Raw genomic sequence first — 18,144 nt, 5'->3', positions numbered from 1 at the left:
AGAAAGAAAAGGGGGAGGAGGGCCAAAAGGAGGTGATGGGCAGGCAAGGAGATAAGGTGAGGGAATGGGGTGTGGTGAAAGGTGGGTGGGGGGGGGAACATTACTGGTAGTTCAAGAAATCAATGTTCATGCCTTCAGGTTGGAGGCAATCCAGATGGAATATAAGGTATTGCTCCTCTAACCCGAGTGTGGCCTCGTTGCGACAGTAGAGGAGGCCATGGACTGACATGACAGAGTGGAAATGGGACGTCTGTTGGGGTCATCTACTGTTTCCGGTGCGGCCTCTTGTAAATTGATGAGACCCAACGTAGATTGGGAGACTGCTTCGCTGAGTACCTATGCTCTGTCCACCAGAAAAAGCAGGATCTCCCAGTGGCCACTCAATTTAATTCCACTTCCCATTCCTATTCTGGTGCAGTAATAACAGGGCTGTCCAGGTGCGAGATTTTAATTTCCCCAATATTGATTGGCATCTCCCTGGAGCGAGGGGTTTAGATGGAGTGGAGTTTGTTAGGTGTGTTCAGGAAGGTTTCCTGACACAATATGTAGATAAGCCTACAAGAGGAGAGGCTGTATTAGATTTGGTATTGGGAAATGAACCTGGTAAAGTGTCAGGTCTCTCAGTGGACAGATAGTGATAATAATTCTATCTCCTTTACCATAGCATTGGAGAGGGATAGGAACAGACAAGTTAGGAAAGTGTTTAATTAGAGTAAGGGGAAATATGAAACTATCAAGCAGGAACTTAGAAGCATAAATTGGGAACAGATGTTCTCAGGGAAATGTATGGCAGAAATGTGGCAAATGTTCAGGGGATATTTGTGTGATGTTCTGCACAGGTACATTCCAATGAGACAGGGAAAGGATGGTAGGGTACAGGACCCATGGTGTACAAAGGCTGTTGAAAATCCAGTCAAGAAGAAAAGCTTACAAAAGGTTCAAAAGTGGTAATGATAGAGATCTAGAAAACTATAAGGACCACACCTGGAGTACTGTGTGCAGTTTTGGTCTCCAAATTTGAGGAGCGACATTCTTGCTATTGAGGGAGTGCAGCGTAGGTTCACAAGGTTAATTCCCGGGATGGCGGGACTGTCATATGTCAAAAGATTGGAGCGACTGGGCTTGTATGCTCTGGAATTTAGAAGGCTGAGAGGGGATCTTATTGAAACATGTAAGATTATTAAGGGATTGGACACGCTGGAGGCAGGAAGCATGTTCCCACTGATGGGTGAGTCCAGAACCAGAGGCCACAGTTTAAGAATAAGGGGTAGGTCATTTAGAACGGAGTTGAGGAAAAACTGTTTTCACCCAGAGAGTGGTGGATATATGGAATGCTCTGCCCCAGAAGGCTGTGGAGGCCAAGTCTCTGGATGCTTTCAAGAAAGAGATGGATAGAACTCTTAAAGATAGCGGAATCAAAGGTTATGGGGATAAGGCAGGAACTGGATACTGATTGTGGATGATCAGCCATGATCACAGTGAATGGCAGTGCTGGTTTGAAGGGCCGAATGGCCTACTCCTGCACCTATTGTCTATTGTCTATAGCAGGAAGGAGCTTAAGAATTAAATTAGGAGAGCCAGAAGGGGCCATGAGAAGGTCTTGGTGAGTAGGATTAAGGAAAACCTCAAGGCACTCTACAGGTATGTGAAGAGCAAGAGGATAAGACGTGACAGAATAGGATCAATCAGGTATGACAGCGGGAAAGTATGTATGGAACCGGAGAAGATAGCGGAGGTACTTAATGAATACTTTGCTTCAGTATTCACTACAGTAAAGGACTTTGGTGATTGTAGGGATGACTTACAGTGGACTGAAAGCTTGAGCCTTACAAGACCAGATGAGATATACCCCAGGCTACTGTGGGAAGCAAGAGAGCAGATTGCTGAGCCTCTGGCGATAATCTTTACATCATCAATGAGGACAGGAGAGGTTCCGGAGGATTGGAAGGTTGCAGATGTTGTTCCCTTATTCAAGAAAGGGAGTAGAGATAGCCCAGGAAATTAAGACCAGTGAGTCTTACTTTGGTGGTTGGTAAGTTGATGGAGAAGATTATGAGAGGCAGGATTTATGAACATTTGGAGAGGTATAATATGATTAGGAATAGTCAACATGGCTTTGTCAAATGCAAGTCGTGCCGTACAAGCCCGATTGAATTTTTTGAGGATGTGACTAAACACATTGATGAAGGTAGAGCAGTAGATGTTGTGTATATGGATTTCAGCAAGGCATTTGATAAGGTACCCCATGCAAGGCTTATTGAGAAAGTAAGGAGGCATGGGATCCAAGGGGACATTGCTTTGTGGATCCAGAATTGGCTTGCTCACAGAAGACAAAGAGTGGCTGTAGACAGGTCATATTCTGCATGGAGGTCGGTGACCAGTGGTGTGCCTCAGGGATCTGTTCTGGGGCCCCTACTCTTTGTGATTTTTATAAATGACCAGGATGAGGAATTGGAAGGATGGGTTTGTAAACTTGCTAATGACAAAAAGGTTGGGGGTGTTGTGGATAGTGTGGAGGGCTGTCAGAGGTTACATTGGGACATTGATTGGATGCAAAACTGGGCTGAGAAGTGGTAGATGGAGTTCAACCCAGATAAATGTGAGGTGGTTCATTTTGGTAGGTCAAATATGATGGCAGAATATAGTATTAATGGTAAGACTCTTGGCAGTGTGGAGGATCAGAGGGATCTTGGGGTCCGAGTCCATAGGACACTCAAAGCTGCTGCGCAGGTTGACTGTGCGGTTAAGAAAGCATACGGTGTATTGTCCTTCATCAACCGTGGGATTGAGTTTAAGAGCCAAGAGGTAATGTTACATCTATATAGGGCCCTGGTCAGACCCCACTTGGAGTACTGTGCTCATTTCTGGTCGCCTCACTATAGGAAGGATGTGGAAACTATAGAAAGGGTGCAGAGGAGATTTACAAGGATGTTGCCTGGATTGGGGAGCATGCCATATGAGAATAGATTGAGTGAACTCGTCCTTTTCTTCTTGGAGCGACAGTGGATGAGAGGTGACCTGATAGAGGTGGATAAGATGATGAGAGGTACTGATCATGTGGATAGTCAGAGGCTTTTTCCCAGGGCTGAAATGGCTAACACGAGAGGGCAAAATTTTAAGGTGCTTGGAGATGTCAGGAGTATGTTTTTTACGCAGAGTGTGGTGAGTGTGTGGAATGGGCTGCCAGCGATGGTGGTGGAGGTGGATACAACAGGCTCTTTTACGAGACTCCTGGATAGATACATGGAGCTTAGAAAATTAGAGGGCTATGGGTAACCCTAGGTAATTTCTAAGGTAAGGACATGTCTGGCACAGCATTGTGGGCCGAAGGGCCTGTATCGTGCTGTAGGTTTTCTGTGTTTCTATGTCAATCCATAGCCTCCTTCAGAGTGGAGGAGCAACACCTTATATTCCATCTGGGTAACCTCCAACCTGATGGCATGAGCATTGATTTCTCAAACTCCTGGTAATGCTCCCCCCTTCACTATTCCCCATTCCCTTTTCCCTCTCTCACCTTTTCTCCTTTCCTGCCCATCACCTTCCTCTGGTGCTCCTCCCCCTTTTCTTTCTTCTGTAGCCTTCTGTCCTCTGGCCTGTCAGGTGCCCTCTTCACCAGCCCTGCATCTCTTTCACCAATCGACTTCCCAGCTCTTTACTTCACTGCTCTCCCCTCCCCACCAGTTTCACCTATCATCTTGTGTTTCTCCCTCCCCTCCACCCACCTTCTAACTCTGACTCCTCATCTTTTTTGCTCCAGTACTGATGGAGGGTCTCAGCCCAGAATGTCAACGATGGTCTTTTCCATCGATGCCTGGCCTACAGAGTTCCTCCAGCACTCGGTGTGTGCTTCTCAGGCAGCTCCTCTCTCATTTCTCTGTAGTTACCTTATTCGATTGAAATATCGATACATCTGATATTAGTTTCTCCCTCTCAAACTGCATGGGAGAATTCTATCATATTATGATCACTGCCTCCTTTACCTTAAGCTCCTTATCAAATCTGGTTCATTATTCAGCACCCAATCCAGAGTTGCCTTTTCCATGTTGGGCTTAACCACAAGTTCCAAAAAGCCATCTTGTTGCAATTGTATACTTTCCCAGCCTACTGCATATTGAAATCCCCCATGACCATTGTAAAACTGACCTTCTTGCATGCCTTTTCTATCTTCTGTTGTAATTTCTACTCCACAACCCAGCTCCTGTTTGGAAGCCTGTATATAACTCCTATCAGTTCTTTTTACCCTTGCATTTTCTTAACTCTAGCCACAATGCTTCTACATCCTCTGATCTTATATCCCTTATTTCTAAGGATTGATTTCATTTTTTTAAACAACAAAGCCACCCACCTGCCTGTCTTGTGAATTTCTAACTGTACCTCAAGAACATCTACCTTATCTTTCATACTGTACGCGTTCAAATATAACATCTTCAGCCCTGTTCACACAACCCTTCTTTTCAGTTTTGTCTCCATGTTAAATTCTTATCTCTGTGTTTCTGTTTGAAGATTGTTCCTTGGAACTGGTCAAGAATCTGTTGAGCAAAGTGCTTATGAAGAGCAGATTGTGCTCAATGATTTTACTTTGTGAGAAATTGTCACTTCTCTATGGAAAAATTTAATTAAAAGATGACGTGCAGTTATTGACCCCTCCCGCAGTTGAATAAGGTATCTGTCATAAACTGCTACCAATCTTGATTAAGGTTCTCAGCACAAAACATCAACTCTTTATTCCTCTCCATAGGTGTTGCCTGACCTGCTGAGATCCTCCAGTATTTTGTGTGTATTGCTCTGCGTTTCCAGCATCTGCTGATTTTCATGTGTTTCTCATAAAGTTAACATTTCAAAATGAAATGAGTGGTTGCCTGTCTGGATTTAAGTGCATTATAACCATTATTTCTATCCAGATATTTAATCTACAGCTTTTTAATAATAAGTGTAGCATTTTAGAAATATAGGAATTATATTGTATGATTTTTAAGTCAAGTCAAAAGTTAATTTTGTATTTTTTTTTCTCCATAGATCAAATGGGAGACAGCGGATAGCATAGTCTAGAATTTTGTGGTTTAAATAGGAGTTAAAAGCTATTTTTTATGTGAACTAACTCATCTTTTATAATGATAGGTTTCAAAGTTGGTGAATGGCATTCCTATTTTGAAATGGGATATAATTGCCACCAATGGAATTATCCATGTTATAAAAGGACCTTTAACAACTCCACGTCCAGTAAGTGTTTCACTACAATTCGAAACATTCAAAGGAATGTGATTGAGATACTTCTGTATGCCCAGCCTAAAGTAACTGATCCTCTGCAGGTGTGAGGCAATAGGTCATAAGATTCTCACTGAGACTTGGCATCGAATGCAAATGTTTTGATTTCAATCTTTTAGTGTTTTTTAATATTCAGTTTCTCGCCCAATCTTTCTCGTTTTTTGTGTGGGGGAGGGGAACTTTGGGGTCGATATGGCTGTTGCATTTTCGTTCATTGGAGGAGGGATATGAGGGTTGATAACTGTGCTTCCATTCTTTTCTTTCTTGGTTTCATGGCTATCTGGAGAAGAAGAATTTCAGAGTTGTATACTTTGATAATAAATGAACCTTTGCTGAAGGTAATCCTGTCTTAACTGGTGATTCAATGCTCCTTCAAACAAAATTTCTATTGGAGTGGAGCTATTCTTCAGAATGAACGGTAATTTGTTAATCTACAGCAACTATGCTGTAGAAGCAAAGTTACATAAACCTCAGATGGGACGTTGTGTTGATGCTGAGCTCTATGCCATTATTGATGCTTTCAGAGCGCATGCAATTAGCTTACATTTAACATCCATAATACCGATGCCCTCTCCCACACTGTCCACAACAATGAAGGTTCGCCACAAGACTCTGGGAAACATGGACAACTGCTCATGAATCTTGAACAAAGGCAAAAAACAATGATTAAATGCACCACTGACAGAGCACTTAGCCAATTGAGGAAAAGGGCATTTGAAAACCAAAACCTACATTAAAGAGCACAATTCATCATCCACCAGGTAGCTATGTCCCTTCCCTGTTGAAATGTTCTGGAAAAATACCACAATGTCGTCTCTGCAAAATCCTCCAAATTTACTGTGAGAACAAACCAGTGTCCTCTCCCAGTCCAACATCTAATATTGAGGCAGTAACCCGTTTCACTCACTTGTTCACCTTGGAATAGAAGCTGTCATTCCATTCCAAGCTTTAGGAAGAGATTACCAGACAGATGAGGGAAAAGATTCAAGGATATGAAAAGATACAAAACCATCTTGAAGAAATCACACATACTGTTGAAACCCAAGAATTTCTGGTTCATGAGTTTGACAATGGTATCGAAGACTGAAGCCATGCAGCAGGGACACAGAGACCCTGCATATTTAATAGAAGGAGATCATCAACTTCCACTCTGACCTCTTCAGCCATAAAAAAAGACAGAAAATAAGTTAATTTTGATTCAGAAGGAGTTCCTCAGAGAAAGACATGAGGCAGTATGAGGTTTAAGTGAAGCTTTAATGATATGCTAAGCCGCAATTTATCAAACTACTTGGCCTTCATATATGCATTTTAGTTTCTTCCATTATTTTATAAAGCTTGGTGTGCCAGCTTTGGCTTCATGCATTTGATATAATCTTTAAGCTTATAATTCAAGGTTATAGAAAACTGCCTGTAAGAATTCTTTAATGTCATTTGGCTGCCAATGATGTATTTGAATAGGGACAAGTTGTCACACGGAGTTTACTGGATAGTTCTCTGTTTCAAACAGTTCAGCTACGAGAACAGTATCACTTGATTTCCATTTATTATTTGGATTTATAGTTAGCTTTCTACTTAGTCTTATTAATTTTGGATCAAGTCTTTGTAAAAGTCTCAATGAAGACTACTCGATTGATATTTCAGGACGTATAACTTACTTTTGAATACTAATGATTTTTTTTACAAGAATTACATTGTGTAAATATTATCCAGTAATAGGGCACTATGGTGGCATAGTGGTTAGCGAGATACTATTACAGCTCAGGGCATTAGTTGGAAGTTCAATCCTGGTGTCCTCTGTAAGAGGTTTGTATGTCCATCCCATGGAATATGGGGGTTTCCTCTGGTTTCCTTCCACAGACCAAAGATGTACCAGTTATCAGGTTAATTGGCTATCGTAAATTGACGTGTGATTAGGCTAAGGGTTAAATCGGTGGGCAGTGTAGCTCAAAGGACTGATTCTGCGCTGTATTTCTAAAATTAAATAATTGCATGAATATTGTTAATTCCAAATCCACTTATTTCATTAGGGTTTAGATTCTTCAACGTCATCCCATATTGCCCTTGGTACAGCCCTGGGCCTGTTATGTTTGATAGGCGTTGCTGCTGGGTTCATAGCTTGGTTTCGTCGCAGGAATGACGGTTTCCATTTTCAGTACTTCAAGGTATGTTACTTTCTTTCATGCTATGTTTTCCAGTGGCCTGAGTTGCTAAATAAAATTACAATTGTTCTAGCTTGGAACAGCCTCTATAGCTACTCTACTGTGTAATTCTGGAATTGGTACCATCCTTATTAATTTCTTGCTTCAGCAAATCCTGGCATTCCTAATTATATAATAAAATTTAATGTTTTTTCCACAAAAGTTGAATCTTGTTTTAAGGTTTATTAACTGTGAAATTACAGAAGTCAAAGATGGCTTTTGAACTGGTAATTTGCAATACTGTAAATTGTTTTGCTCTGAAATATTCCAGCTTATGTTTCCAGATTCCCTAATCTTACCCTTGCTGATTTGGAGTTAAGATACTACCACCCAGGTCTCATCACATATGAAAGACGAATAGTGTAATACTTTTAACTTTTTATCTTGTGTTGTAAATGCAACTGATGTTAAATGTCAGTCTCTGGAATATTTTATTATTTGTTAAATTATTTGTGGTTTAAAAACTTGGTGTTGTGTGAGTTATACAGTGCCTTGAAAAAGTATTCAACCCCTACAACTATTTTCACATTTTACTGTCTCATTTTCTAAATTTAAAATATATTGAAGTAGGATTTTGATCTAATCTGCAAAACATAATGCATCATGCCAAATCAAAAGAAAAATTCAAAACCTGTCAACAAATTACTAGAAATTAAAAGCCAAACTGAGAGGCTGAAAAAGTACTCATCCCTGTTGTAACTACTACACTAACTTCCCGACCTTACCATCTCACCCAAGTTGTTGATCTAGAAACTTGGAGGATTGCCTGTTTTCAATGAATTCATAAGAATAAATATCCCCTCTATCTATAAGGGCCAACAGCATGGTAGATGTTCAACAGATCAAACCAAAATAAAGTCAGAACATTCAAGACAAGTCAGGGGAATGATAATAGCAAGGCACAAATCTGGGGAAAGGTGAAAGACCATCTCAAAGGCCTTCAGAGCTCAGTGCAGTTTATCGTGAAAAAGTGGGGGAAAAAAAATGAAACCACAGCCACATTGTCTGGGTCAGGCTGCCCCTCTAAACTTAGCCACCGGAGAAGAATGGCACTTGTATGAGAGGCTACTGTGACACCAACAGTCACTTTGAATGAGCAGCAAAAGTCAGTGGCTGCAACTGGAGAGGAAGTTCATGACTCTATAATTTCTAAGGCCTTGCACATAAAGGTATTCTTTTTATCTGTATATCAATGGCTTTGTTACCAAATTTGCAGATGATATGAAGATTGGTGGAGAGGCACGTAGTGTTGAGGAAACAGGTAGACTGCAGGAGGACCTAGATTAGGAGAATGGGCAAGAAAATGACAAATGAAATATACAATGTTGGAAAATGCATGGTCATGCATTTTGGTACTAGAAATAAATGTGCAGACTATTTTCTAAATGGGAGAAAATCCAAATATCTGAGATGCAAAAGGACTTGGGCATCCTTGTGCAGAAAATCCTGAAGATTAACTTGCAGGTAGAGTCAATGGTAAGGAAGGCAGATGCAATGTTAGCATTCATTTCAAGAACACAAGAGCAGGGATGCGATGCTGAGGATTTAAAAGGCACTGGTGAGGCCTCATATTGAGTGTTGTGAATAGTTTTGTGCTCCTCATCTAAGAAAAGATGTGCTGGCATTGGAGAGGGTTCAGAGGAGGTTCATGAGGATGATTCCAGGAATGAAAGGGTTATCATACGAGGAATATTTGATGGCTCTGGAGCTGTACTCACTGGAATTTAGGAGGATGAGGTGGGATCTCACTGAAACCTTTCAAATGTCGGAAGCCCTAGACAGGGTAGATGTGGAAAGGATGTTTCCCATGATGGGGGAGTCTAGGACAAGGCACAGCCTCAGGATAGAGAGGCATCAGTTAAAACAGATGAGGAGAAATTTCTTTAGCCAGAGGGTGGTGAATTTGTGGAATTTATTACCACTGGCAGCTGTGAAGGCCAGGTCATTGGGTGTATTTAAGGCAGAACTTGAAAGGTTCTTGATTGGACATGGCATCAAAGGTTCCAGGGAGAAGGCCAGGGAGTGGGGCTGAGGAGGGGAAAAAAGGTTCAGTCATGATTGAATGGTGGAGCAGACTCGATGGGCCAAATGGCCTAATTCTGCTTTTATGTCTTATGGAAAAGTAGCAAAGAAGACCTGGCTTAAAAAAAAATCCTTGTCCATCAAAACTTTGCAACTGTCACTTAGGAGACACTGTAAAGATATGGAATAAGGTCTTTTGGTCAGATGAGACTAAAGTGAAACTTTTTGGCCTCAACACTAAGTGGTACGTATGATGTAAATCTGAAACTGCACATTAATCAGGTAACTCCATTCATACTGTAAAGTATGGTGGAGGTAGCAGCATGCTATGGGATACTTTTCATCTGGTAATCTGGCCAGGATTGATGGGAAGATGAATGCTTCTAAATACGGAGAGATCCTGCATTAAAAAACCTGCTAGTTTCTGCCAGAAAGCTTAATCTGGGGAAGAAGTTTGTCTTTCATCAGAACAACAACCCAAAGCACACTGCCAGAGCAACCATGGAGTGGCTTCAAATGAAGAAAATAGATGTCCTTGAGTGACCTGGTCAGAGTCCTGACCATAACCCAATTGAACATCTCAGAGAAGACCTTAAGGTTGCTCTCCTCTGCCAGTCCCTATTTAACTTGTCACAGCTTGAGCAATTTTGCAAGGAGAATACGACAAATCTTGCTCAACCACTTTGTGCAAAGCTAAAAGAGACTCATCCAAATAGTCTACTGGTTGCGATAGTTGCAAGAGGTGATTCCACTAAGTACTGAGCAAAAGGGGATGAATATTTTTGATCTGATATTTCTGTTCTTGAATTTTTAATTTTTCATGCTTTACAATTTTAACTATTTTCGTCTCTACTGTGGGGGGGGGGGGGGGTAAAAAGAGGCAAGTGATTCCCAAATAAAAATTCTCAGTTAAATTGATCAAAATCCCTGATTGTAATACTCATTTATGTGAACAAGGCACTGTAAGGTACATTAACCCAAAGCGATAGTTCCAGAGATGCGACTGATATGAGAAGCAGGAGCAGTAGTTGTTCACCTGACCTGCTGGGCATGCTCCACCATTCAGTTTGATCACAGTTGATTCAGCTGGAGACTCAACTCCACCTACCTGTCTTTTCCTGGCCCTGCTGAAGTGTAGACCATTTGGTTTGTACTTGTCCCACTTTCCCCAGAACCAATTCCAATGCCCCAGGAATCTGAAAGCCTTGTTCCTGCTGCTAAAGCCACATTTTCATCATATTTCATTCTTCAGCCTCTTACTAGCACATGGCACAGGTTCCTAGGGGTCCTCTCCAAGTCACAAACCATCTTGATTTGGAAATGTATTGCTGATCCTCATTATTGCTGGAACTCCCTTTTCAACAGTCCTGTAAGAACACCTTCATTAGATGAACTGCTGCAGCTCAAGGCAGCATCCCAACAATTAGGGATGGAAAATACTTTATGTACTGTGTGGTGCACCTTGGTCCGGATGAACTTTGTTTCGGTTGGTGGTATATGTGTATATAGTTGAATGACAATAATCTTGAACTTGAACCCATTCAATAGGTGACTGCCCACACTCCTTGATGGATATGACACAAATTCTTAAATAGCTTACACTAACAATCAAAATTGTGATAGATGTTTGATTTTTCAGAAACTCAAAAATTAATGGTTGGGCATTTGAAGCCTCATCTATGCCTAAATGCATTAAAGACAAAGGAAAAGACTTAGTTGTAAATTTGTGCCCGTTACTAGGCCGATGATGATGACGACAATGTGGGCCTTAAACCAGAGGATAATCCTGCACTGGTCTCAGTACCAAATCCACTGTACGGCGCCTACGGTACAGTTTCAGATAATACGACTGAACCCTTTGAGGTAAGCAGCAACTAAATTTTCAGAATCAGAATCAGGTTTATTATCACCGGCATGTGTCGTGAAATTTGTTAACTTCCAAAACCTATAGCCAAAACTCTTCAATTGCTATTTAGTTGCTGGCAGTTACAATATGGTAATCTCATATTTACAATATGTTAACCTCAAACAATCCTTACCTAAGGTTTTCTCTGCCACATAGGTTAGTAAATGTGCTGATGACACAAAGGTTGGGGGTGTTGTGGATAGTGTGGAGGGCTGTCAGAGGTTACAGTAGGACACTGATAGGATGCAAAACTGGGCTGAGAAGTGGCAGATGGAGTTCAACCCAGATAAGTGTGAGGTGGTTCATTTTGGTAGGTCAAATATGATGGCAGAATATAGTATTAATGGTAAGACTCTTGGCAGTGTGGAGGATCAGAGGGATTTTGGGGTCAGAGTCCATAGGACACTCAAAGCTGCTGCGCAGGTTGACTCTGTGGTTAAGAAAGCATACGGTGCATTGGCCTTCATCAACTGTGGGATTGAGATTAAGAGCCGAGAGGTAATGTTGCAGCTATATAGGACCCTGGTCAGACCCCACTTGGAGTACTGTGTTCAGTTCTGGTTGCCTCACTGCAGGAAGGACATGGAAACCATAGAAAGAGTGCAGAGGAGATTTACAAGGATGTTGCCTGGATTGGGGAGCGTGCCATATGAGAATACAGTGGCATGCAAAAGTTTGGGCACCCCGGTCAAAATTTCTGTTACTGTGAATAGCTAAGTGAGTAAAAGATGAACTGATTTCCAAAAGGCATAAACTTAAAGATGACACATTTCTTTACTATTTCAAGCAAGAAAAACTTCCTTATTTCCATCTTTTATAGTTTCAAACTAACAAAAAAGAAAAAGGGCCCAAAGCACAAGTTTGGGCACCCTGCATGGCACTACTTAGTAACACCCCTTTTGGCAAGTATCACAGCTTGTAAACACTTTTTGTAGCCAGCTAAGAGTCTTTCAATTCTTGTTTGGGGGATTTTCACCCATTCTTCCTTGCAAAAGGCTTCTAGTTCTGTGAGATTCTTGGGCTGTCTTGCATGCACTGCTCTTTTGAGGTCTATCCACAGATTCTCGATGATATTTAGGTCAGGGGACTGTGAGGGCCATGGCAAAACCTTCAGCTTGCGCCTCTTGAGGTAGTCCATTGTGGATTTTGAGATGTGTTTAGGATCACTATCCTGTTGTAGAAGCCATCCTCTTTTCATCTTTGGCTTCTTTAAGATGGTGTGATGTTTGTTTCCAGAATTTGCTGGTATTTAATTGAATTCATTCTTCCCTCTACCAGTAAATGTTCCCCGTGCCACTGGCTGCAACACAAGCCCAAAGCATGATCGATCCACCCCTGTGCTTAACAGTTGGAGAGGTGTTCTTTTCATGAAATTCTGCACTCTTTTTTCTCCAAACATACCTTTGCTCCTTGTGGCCAAAAAGTTCTATTCAAAAGGTTCAAAGGAACATCTAAACAAGCCTGATGCATTTTTCAAACAAGTCCTGTGGACAGATGAAGTTAAAACAGAACTTTTTGGCTGCAATGAGCAAAGGTATGTTTGGAGAAAAAACTATATCACGTCCCACCCTGTTACTTTTTTTTTAAAAAAAAATCCCCTTTTCTCAATTCCTCAGTCTCTGCCACATCTGCTCTCAGGATGAGGCTTTTCGTTCTAGAACAAAGGAGATGTCCTCTGTTTTCAAAAAAAGGGGCTTCCCTTCCTTCACCATCAATGCTGCCCTCAACTGTATCTCTTCCATTTCACACACGTCTGCTCTTACTACATCCTCCTGCCCCCCCCATCAGAGGTAGGGTTCCTCTTGTCCTCGCCTACCACCCCACCAACCTCTGCATACAGCACATAATTCTCTGAAACTTCCATCACCCCCAACGGAATCCCACCACCAAGCATGTCTTTCCCTCTCCTCTCCACCCCCCCGCCCCCAATTTCTGCTTTCCACAGGGATTACTTCCTATGCAACTCCCTTGTCCAGTCATCCTTCGCCACTGATCTCCCTCCTACTTCTCATTTTTGAAAGCGGAACAAGTGCTACACCGGCCCCTACACCACCTCCCTCACTACCATTCAGGGCCCCAAACAGTCCTTCCAGGTGAGGCGACACTTCAGCTGTGGGTCTGTTAGGGTCATTTACTGTGTTCGGTGCTCCCAGAGTGGCCTCCTGTATATGGACAAGACCCAACGTAGATTGGGAGACTGCTTCACCGAGCATCTATGCTCCATTCACAAGAACAAGCAGGATCTCCCAGTGGCCACCTATTTTAATTCCACTTCCCATTTCCATTCTGATATGTCTATCCAATCGCCTCCTCTACTGTCGTGATGAGGCCACACTTAGGTTGGAGGAACAACACCTTATATTCCATTTGGGCAGCCTCCAACTTGATGGCATGAACAGCGATTTCTCAAACTTTCAGTAATGTCTCCCAACCTCCCCTCCTCCTTCAACATTTCCCATCCCCTTTTCCCTCTCTCACCTTATCTCCTTGCCGACCCATCGCCTCCCTCTGGTGCTCCTCCCCCCCTTTTTCTTTCTTCCCTGGTCTTCTGTCCCTTTCACCAATCAACTTCCCAGCTCTTTACTTCATCTTTCCCCCTCCAGGTTTCACCTATCACCTGCTGGTTCTCTGTCCCCTTTCCCCACCTTTTAAATCCACTCCTCAGCATTTGTCCTCCAGCCCTGAAGCGTTTTGGCCCAAAATGTCGACTGTACTTTTTTTTTCCATAGATGCTGTGTGGCCTGCTGAGTTCCTCCAGCATTTTGTGTGTGTTGCTGAGAAGGATATTGCTGATAATGCTAAGATTGACAGCAAGAGATTTTTTCAATATTAGTAAAAGAAAGGTGAAGGAGGAAGTTAAGCGTATTAGGAATAATAGTGAGGTGGTAAGTTATGCAGAGAAGGATATTGCAGATACTCCGAACTCTCAGTTTGCTAAAGTATTCATCTGAAAAGATGTTAGCAATAATTCATTAAGTGTTGAGAAAAATAAGATTAAAAAAGGATCTAGTGCTTCCCCAGCGTATATGACGGATAAACTCTTCTCAGTCGGGTACAGGTATCAATTATAACATTTCAATGGCAAACTCTTCAGGGATGATCAAAACATTGGTTATAATTGATACCTGTACCTGGCTGGAAGCCTGCGAAGAGTTTAAAAATAAGGTTGTTGTAAGCGACTTAGGAATCTTAGAACATGAGATCCTGCTCCAGCTGAAAAGGCTGAAATTTATTCAATCTCCAGTGCCAGACAACCTATATCCAAAGGTCCTTAAATAGGTCTGTGATTATATAAACAAACCTCTAACACATATTCTTCAAAAGTCAGTGGAAGACTGGTGAGATCACTAAAGACTGGAAATGAGCTAACATTGTCCTGGTACACAAGAAGGTAACCAGACTGACTCTGGTAATTATAGACCAGTATCAGATTAATGTGTATCATAGGTGAGATAATGGAAACATTAATAAAGAATGAGATGGAAAAGCAGCTGATAAGAACAGGCATGTTAGCAGAAAGTCAGCATGAGTTCAGAGAGGGGAAACCATGGTTTACCAATATGCTGGAGTTCTGTGAAGCGGCAACTAAAATTTATGATGACAATGGAGCAGTTGATATCATTTACTTGGACTTTCTGGAGGTTTTTGACAAGGTACCCCATGAGGTTAATAATCAAATTGCAGGAGGTCAGGATTCAGGGTAAGGTGTGTGAATGGGTGCAGAATTGGCTCAAACCAGAAAATAATGAGTTATGGTGAAAGGATCATTTTGACACCTAGAAAATGTTAAATGTGGGGTTCAGCAGGGATCAGTTTTGGGGCCGCTGCGGTTTATAAACTTACATTAATGATTTAGATAAGCACATGACAAATAAACTAGTAAAGTTTGCAGATAACACAAAATTAGTGGGATGAGCTAATAATATTCAGGCAGCAGAGTCAATACAGTTAGATCGAAACTGGATCCAGCTGTGGGCAGATAAATGGCAGATGAAATTTAATGCAAGTATGAAATGTTACATAGAGGAAGCAGAAATATTAGCTATAAATATACAATGGGGGGGGGGTCTGGAGTTAGAACGTGCACTGTAGGAGAAGGATTTGGACATCCTGGTAGATAGACTCATCACTATTAACATCTAGACAACACGCAGAAGCGATCAAGAAGGCTAATAGAATGATGTGCTATATAATGTGCTCAGTGGTGTTCAGGTCTACAGATGTTCTTAAGCTGTATAATGCATTTATGAGACCACACCGTGATTACTGTGTACAATTTTGGTCTCCATATTGTGTGAGGGATGGGAAGAGTTTAGAGAAAGGCGAGTAGACTCATTCCAGGTTGGTAGGGTAGGACTACCTGGTTGTGTATTTGAAAGAAGTACCTTTAGAGACTTTCAAATCTAAACTGGATAGTCATTTCAACACACTGAGAATTGGAATTTAGCAAGCTTTGTTGGACTGAGTGGCCTGTTCTTGTCAAAAGCTTTCTACTTTTCTTTCATTCCCCACTCTGCCCTCTTGCTCCTCTTCACCTGCCTAGCATCTCCTCCTGGTGCCCTTCTTCCCTTTCTCTCATGCTCCTCTATCAGATTCCTTCTTCTCCAGCCTTTTACCTCAGGTCAGGTCACTCGTCTGAGTGCTACTGGTGCTATGTAACCCAGTACTACCTGTTGCATGGTCGGGTGGTCGGCGACTAAACCGGCTCCCCCACCAGGCTTGCCTGCTGAGGTGGGTGGCTAGACACCCTGCAGGACAAAAAACAAGACCTGTCAATGGGCAGATGAACCCTCTCATAGGGTCAACGGCCACTTAGCAAACACGTGCTATGAAGCGCGGAAAGGGCATCCCTTGCACCGAAGCTTGGTCTGGCCATTCACTGCAACAGAACTTCCCCCAGCCGTCTTGGACCCCACTATGCTGCTGGATCCGGGAGGGGATGTCAAGAAGGTGGGTCTGGACCTGTGCAATCTCCTACTCACCTAAATCCATTCACGCACACGCTGTTCCTTTCTGAGGAGTGGGGTACCACCCTACAAACTGACTGAAAGGAACCATCATCATCCTATGGGATGGATAGTGAGAAAGAGAAACCTTTCCCACTCACCTGGCGTCACCGATCATCTAGATAGATGACTTCTCCTACACCCCCCCCCCCCAACACCTTTTCATTTTGGCACCTTCCCCCTTCCTTTCCAGTCCTGACGAAGTCTCAATCTGAAATGTCAACTGCTTATACATTTCCACAGGTTCATGGGACAGATCTGCCTATTTATTTTTCTAAATAAATGTTTTATTTAAATACAGGACGACGATGATGAATATGAATCTTATTCATACACACAGAACATTCTACAAGACTGAAGCTGGACCTCATTTTACTATCAGTTTTATTGCAGCTTGTGGTGATGCTATTGGTCGGGGGGGGGGGGTGACAGGAAACCTTAAACTCCAAATAAATGAAAATCTCCAGAGGGTGGGAGCTGTACATTGGTAGTGAGAAAAAAATAATTGGACTAGGTATCTAACCCCTCTTGGTAATCATTAAAGACTGTATGTCACAAACACACCAAGTTCCATTTACAGGGATTTTTTTTTTTTTTTGCAATGGTCAGGTGACTCTAGAAAGCTTATAAATTTATTTTTTCATTTTGTACTAGTAGTTAAAGATAAATAACACTGTTTATGATGTGCCAAAAGGATAGTGAAATCTTTACTTTTGTTTATGTTGCACTTTTTAGTCAAATATGATTGGATTTTCATTTCCTTTCAACATTTTAATAGTGCATTAAAAGGACAATAAATTTCCAACAAAGGCAAAACATGGTGGAAAATTGTTCAGCTGGTCTGGCAGAAATGAAAAGTCCGAAAACTGCAATTAGATCAAATGTAGATCATTTTGACAAACATTCAGATAAAGCCCCAGGCTGATGATTTCTGCTTGCCAGTGCACACCATTTTCTGTCTTTTCCAACTATTCAATGCCTTGTATAAATTCCTGTTGCTCCACTTATTTTTGAATTCTGTACTCCAAAACTTGAGTTTGCTTAAATAGTGAGACAGCCTAGAGGACGAACAGCTAGAAACATTTGTATGAAGGAACTCGAGCAAGGACTGTGCAATAGATAGCAAATGGCTGTTAACATCAAGATATACTGGACTGTATCACCAGTGCTTCACTTCTCCAAGAAAAAAAAAGTAGGGTCCTTTTTGTATATACCAGGTCAAGTGAAAAATTAAATAAATGTTTCTATTGATATTTAACTGCCTGCACAGCTGTTTCTTTTCCAGGCCTGAACAGTGATGATTAATAACTGCTTGGTGCTGCATGACAAAGGTTAAGCTTAAATCTTCACTGCAATGAGCAATATTACTTTTGCTACACCAATCCCACAAGGTTCATTAGTCAACTCTTGTAGAAATTAGTGAGTACCACTGGATGGCAGTATTTCAAATTGTCAGCACGTAGGTCAAATGTTAAAGTGATTGTACAAATGATATTTACCAGAGGGAAAGTGTTTTAAGCACTCTTTCCTCTAAGCTACATGGGTGTGTGGCCACACAGTAACTGAAATGCACATCGGCATGCAGCTAGAATTTTCTTTTATATAATGCTTAATATAATTCTGAAATACATTATTAATAGTTTATGAATATAATACATAAACTTACTAAATATTAAATGTACCACAACCTTTACCTTGAAACATTTTAGAGCTTCTAAGTATTTATATTGTTAGTGTTACGTTACAA

General features: G+C 41.6%; 1 protein-coding gene across 2 annotated transcripts in view; it reads left to right on the top strand.

The window, feature by feature from the left end:
* Positions 1 to 17,650, top strand: part of stab1 (stabilin 1) — a 341,714-nt gene extending 324,064 nt beyond the window's left edge. For both annotated transcript variants that reach the window (XM_072280942.1, XM_072280940.1), the window contains 4 exons: positions 5,119 to 5,220; positions 7,293 to 7,427; positions 11,226 to 11,348; positions 16,699 to 17,650. In XM_072280942.1, the coding sequence (XP_072137043.1) occupies positions 5,119 to 5,220; positions 7,293 to 7,427; positions 11,226 to 11,348; positions 16,699 to 16,755 (417 nt within the window). In that variant the 3' untranslated portion in view covers positions 16,756 to 17,650. The remainder of the gene's footprint in view (positions 1 to 5,118; positions 5,221 to 7,292; positions 7,428 to 11,225; positions 11,349 to 16,698) is intronic.
* Positions 17,651 to 18,144: the final 494 nt, after the last annotated feature.

Source organism: Mobula birostris, chromosome 16, assembly GCF_030028105.1.
Source record: "Mobula birostris isolate sMobBir1 chromosome 16, sMobBir1.hap1, whole genome shotgun sequence".
Classification (NCBI taxonomy): Eukaryota; Metazoa; Chordata; class Chondrichthyes; order Myliobatiformes; family Myliobatidae; genus Mobula; species Mobula birostris.
This window is presented reverse-complemented; position numbering and strand designations above follow the sequence as displayed.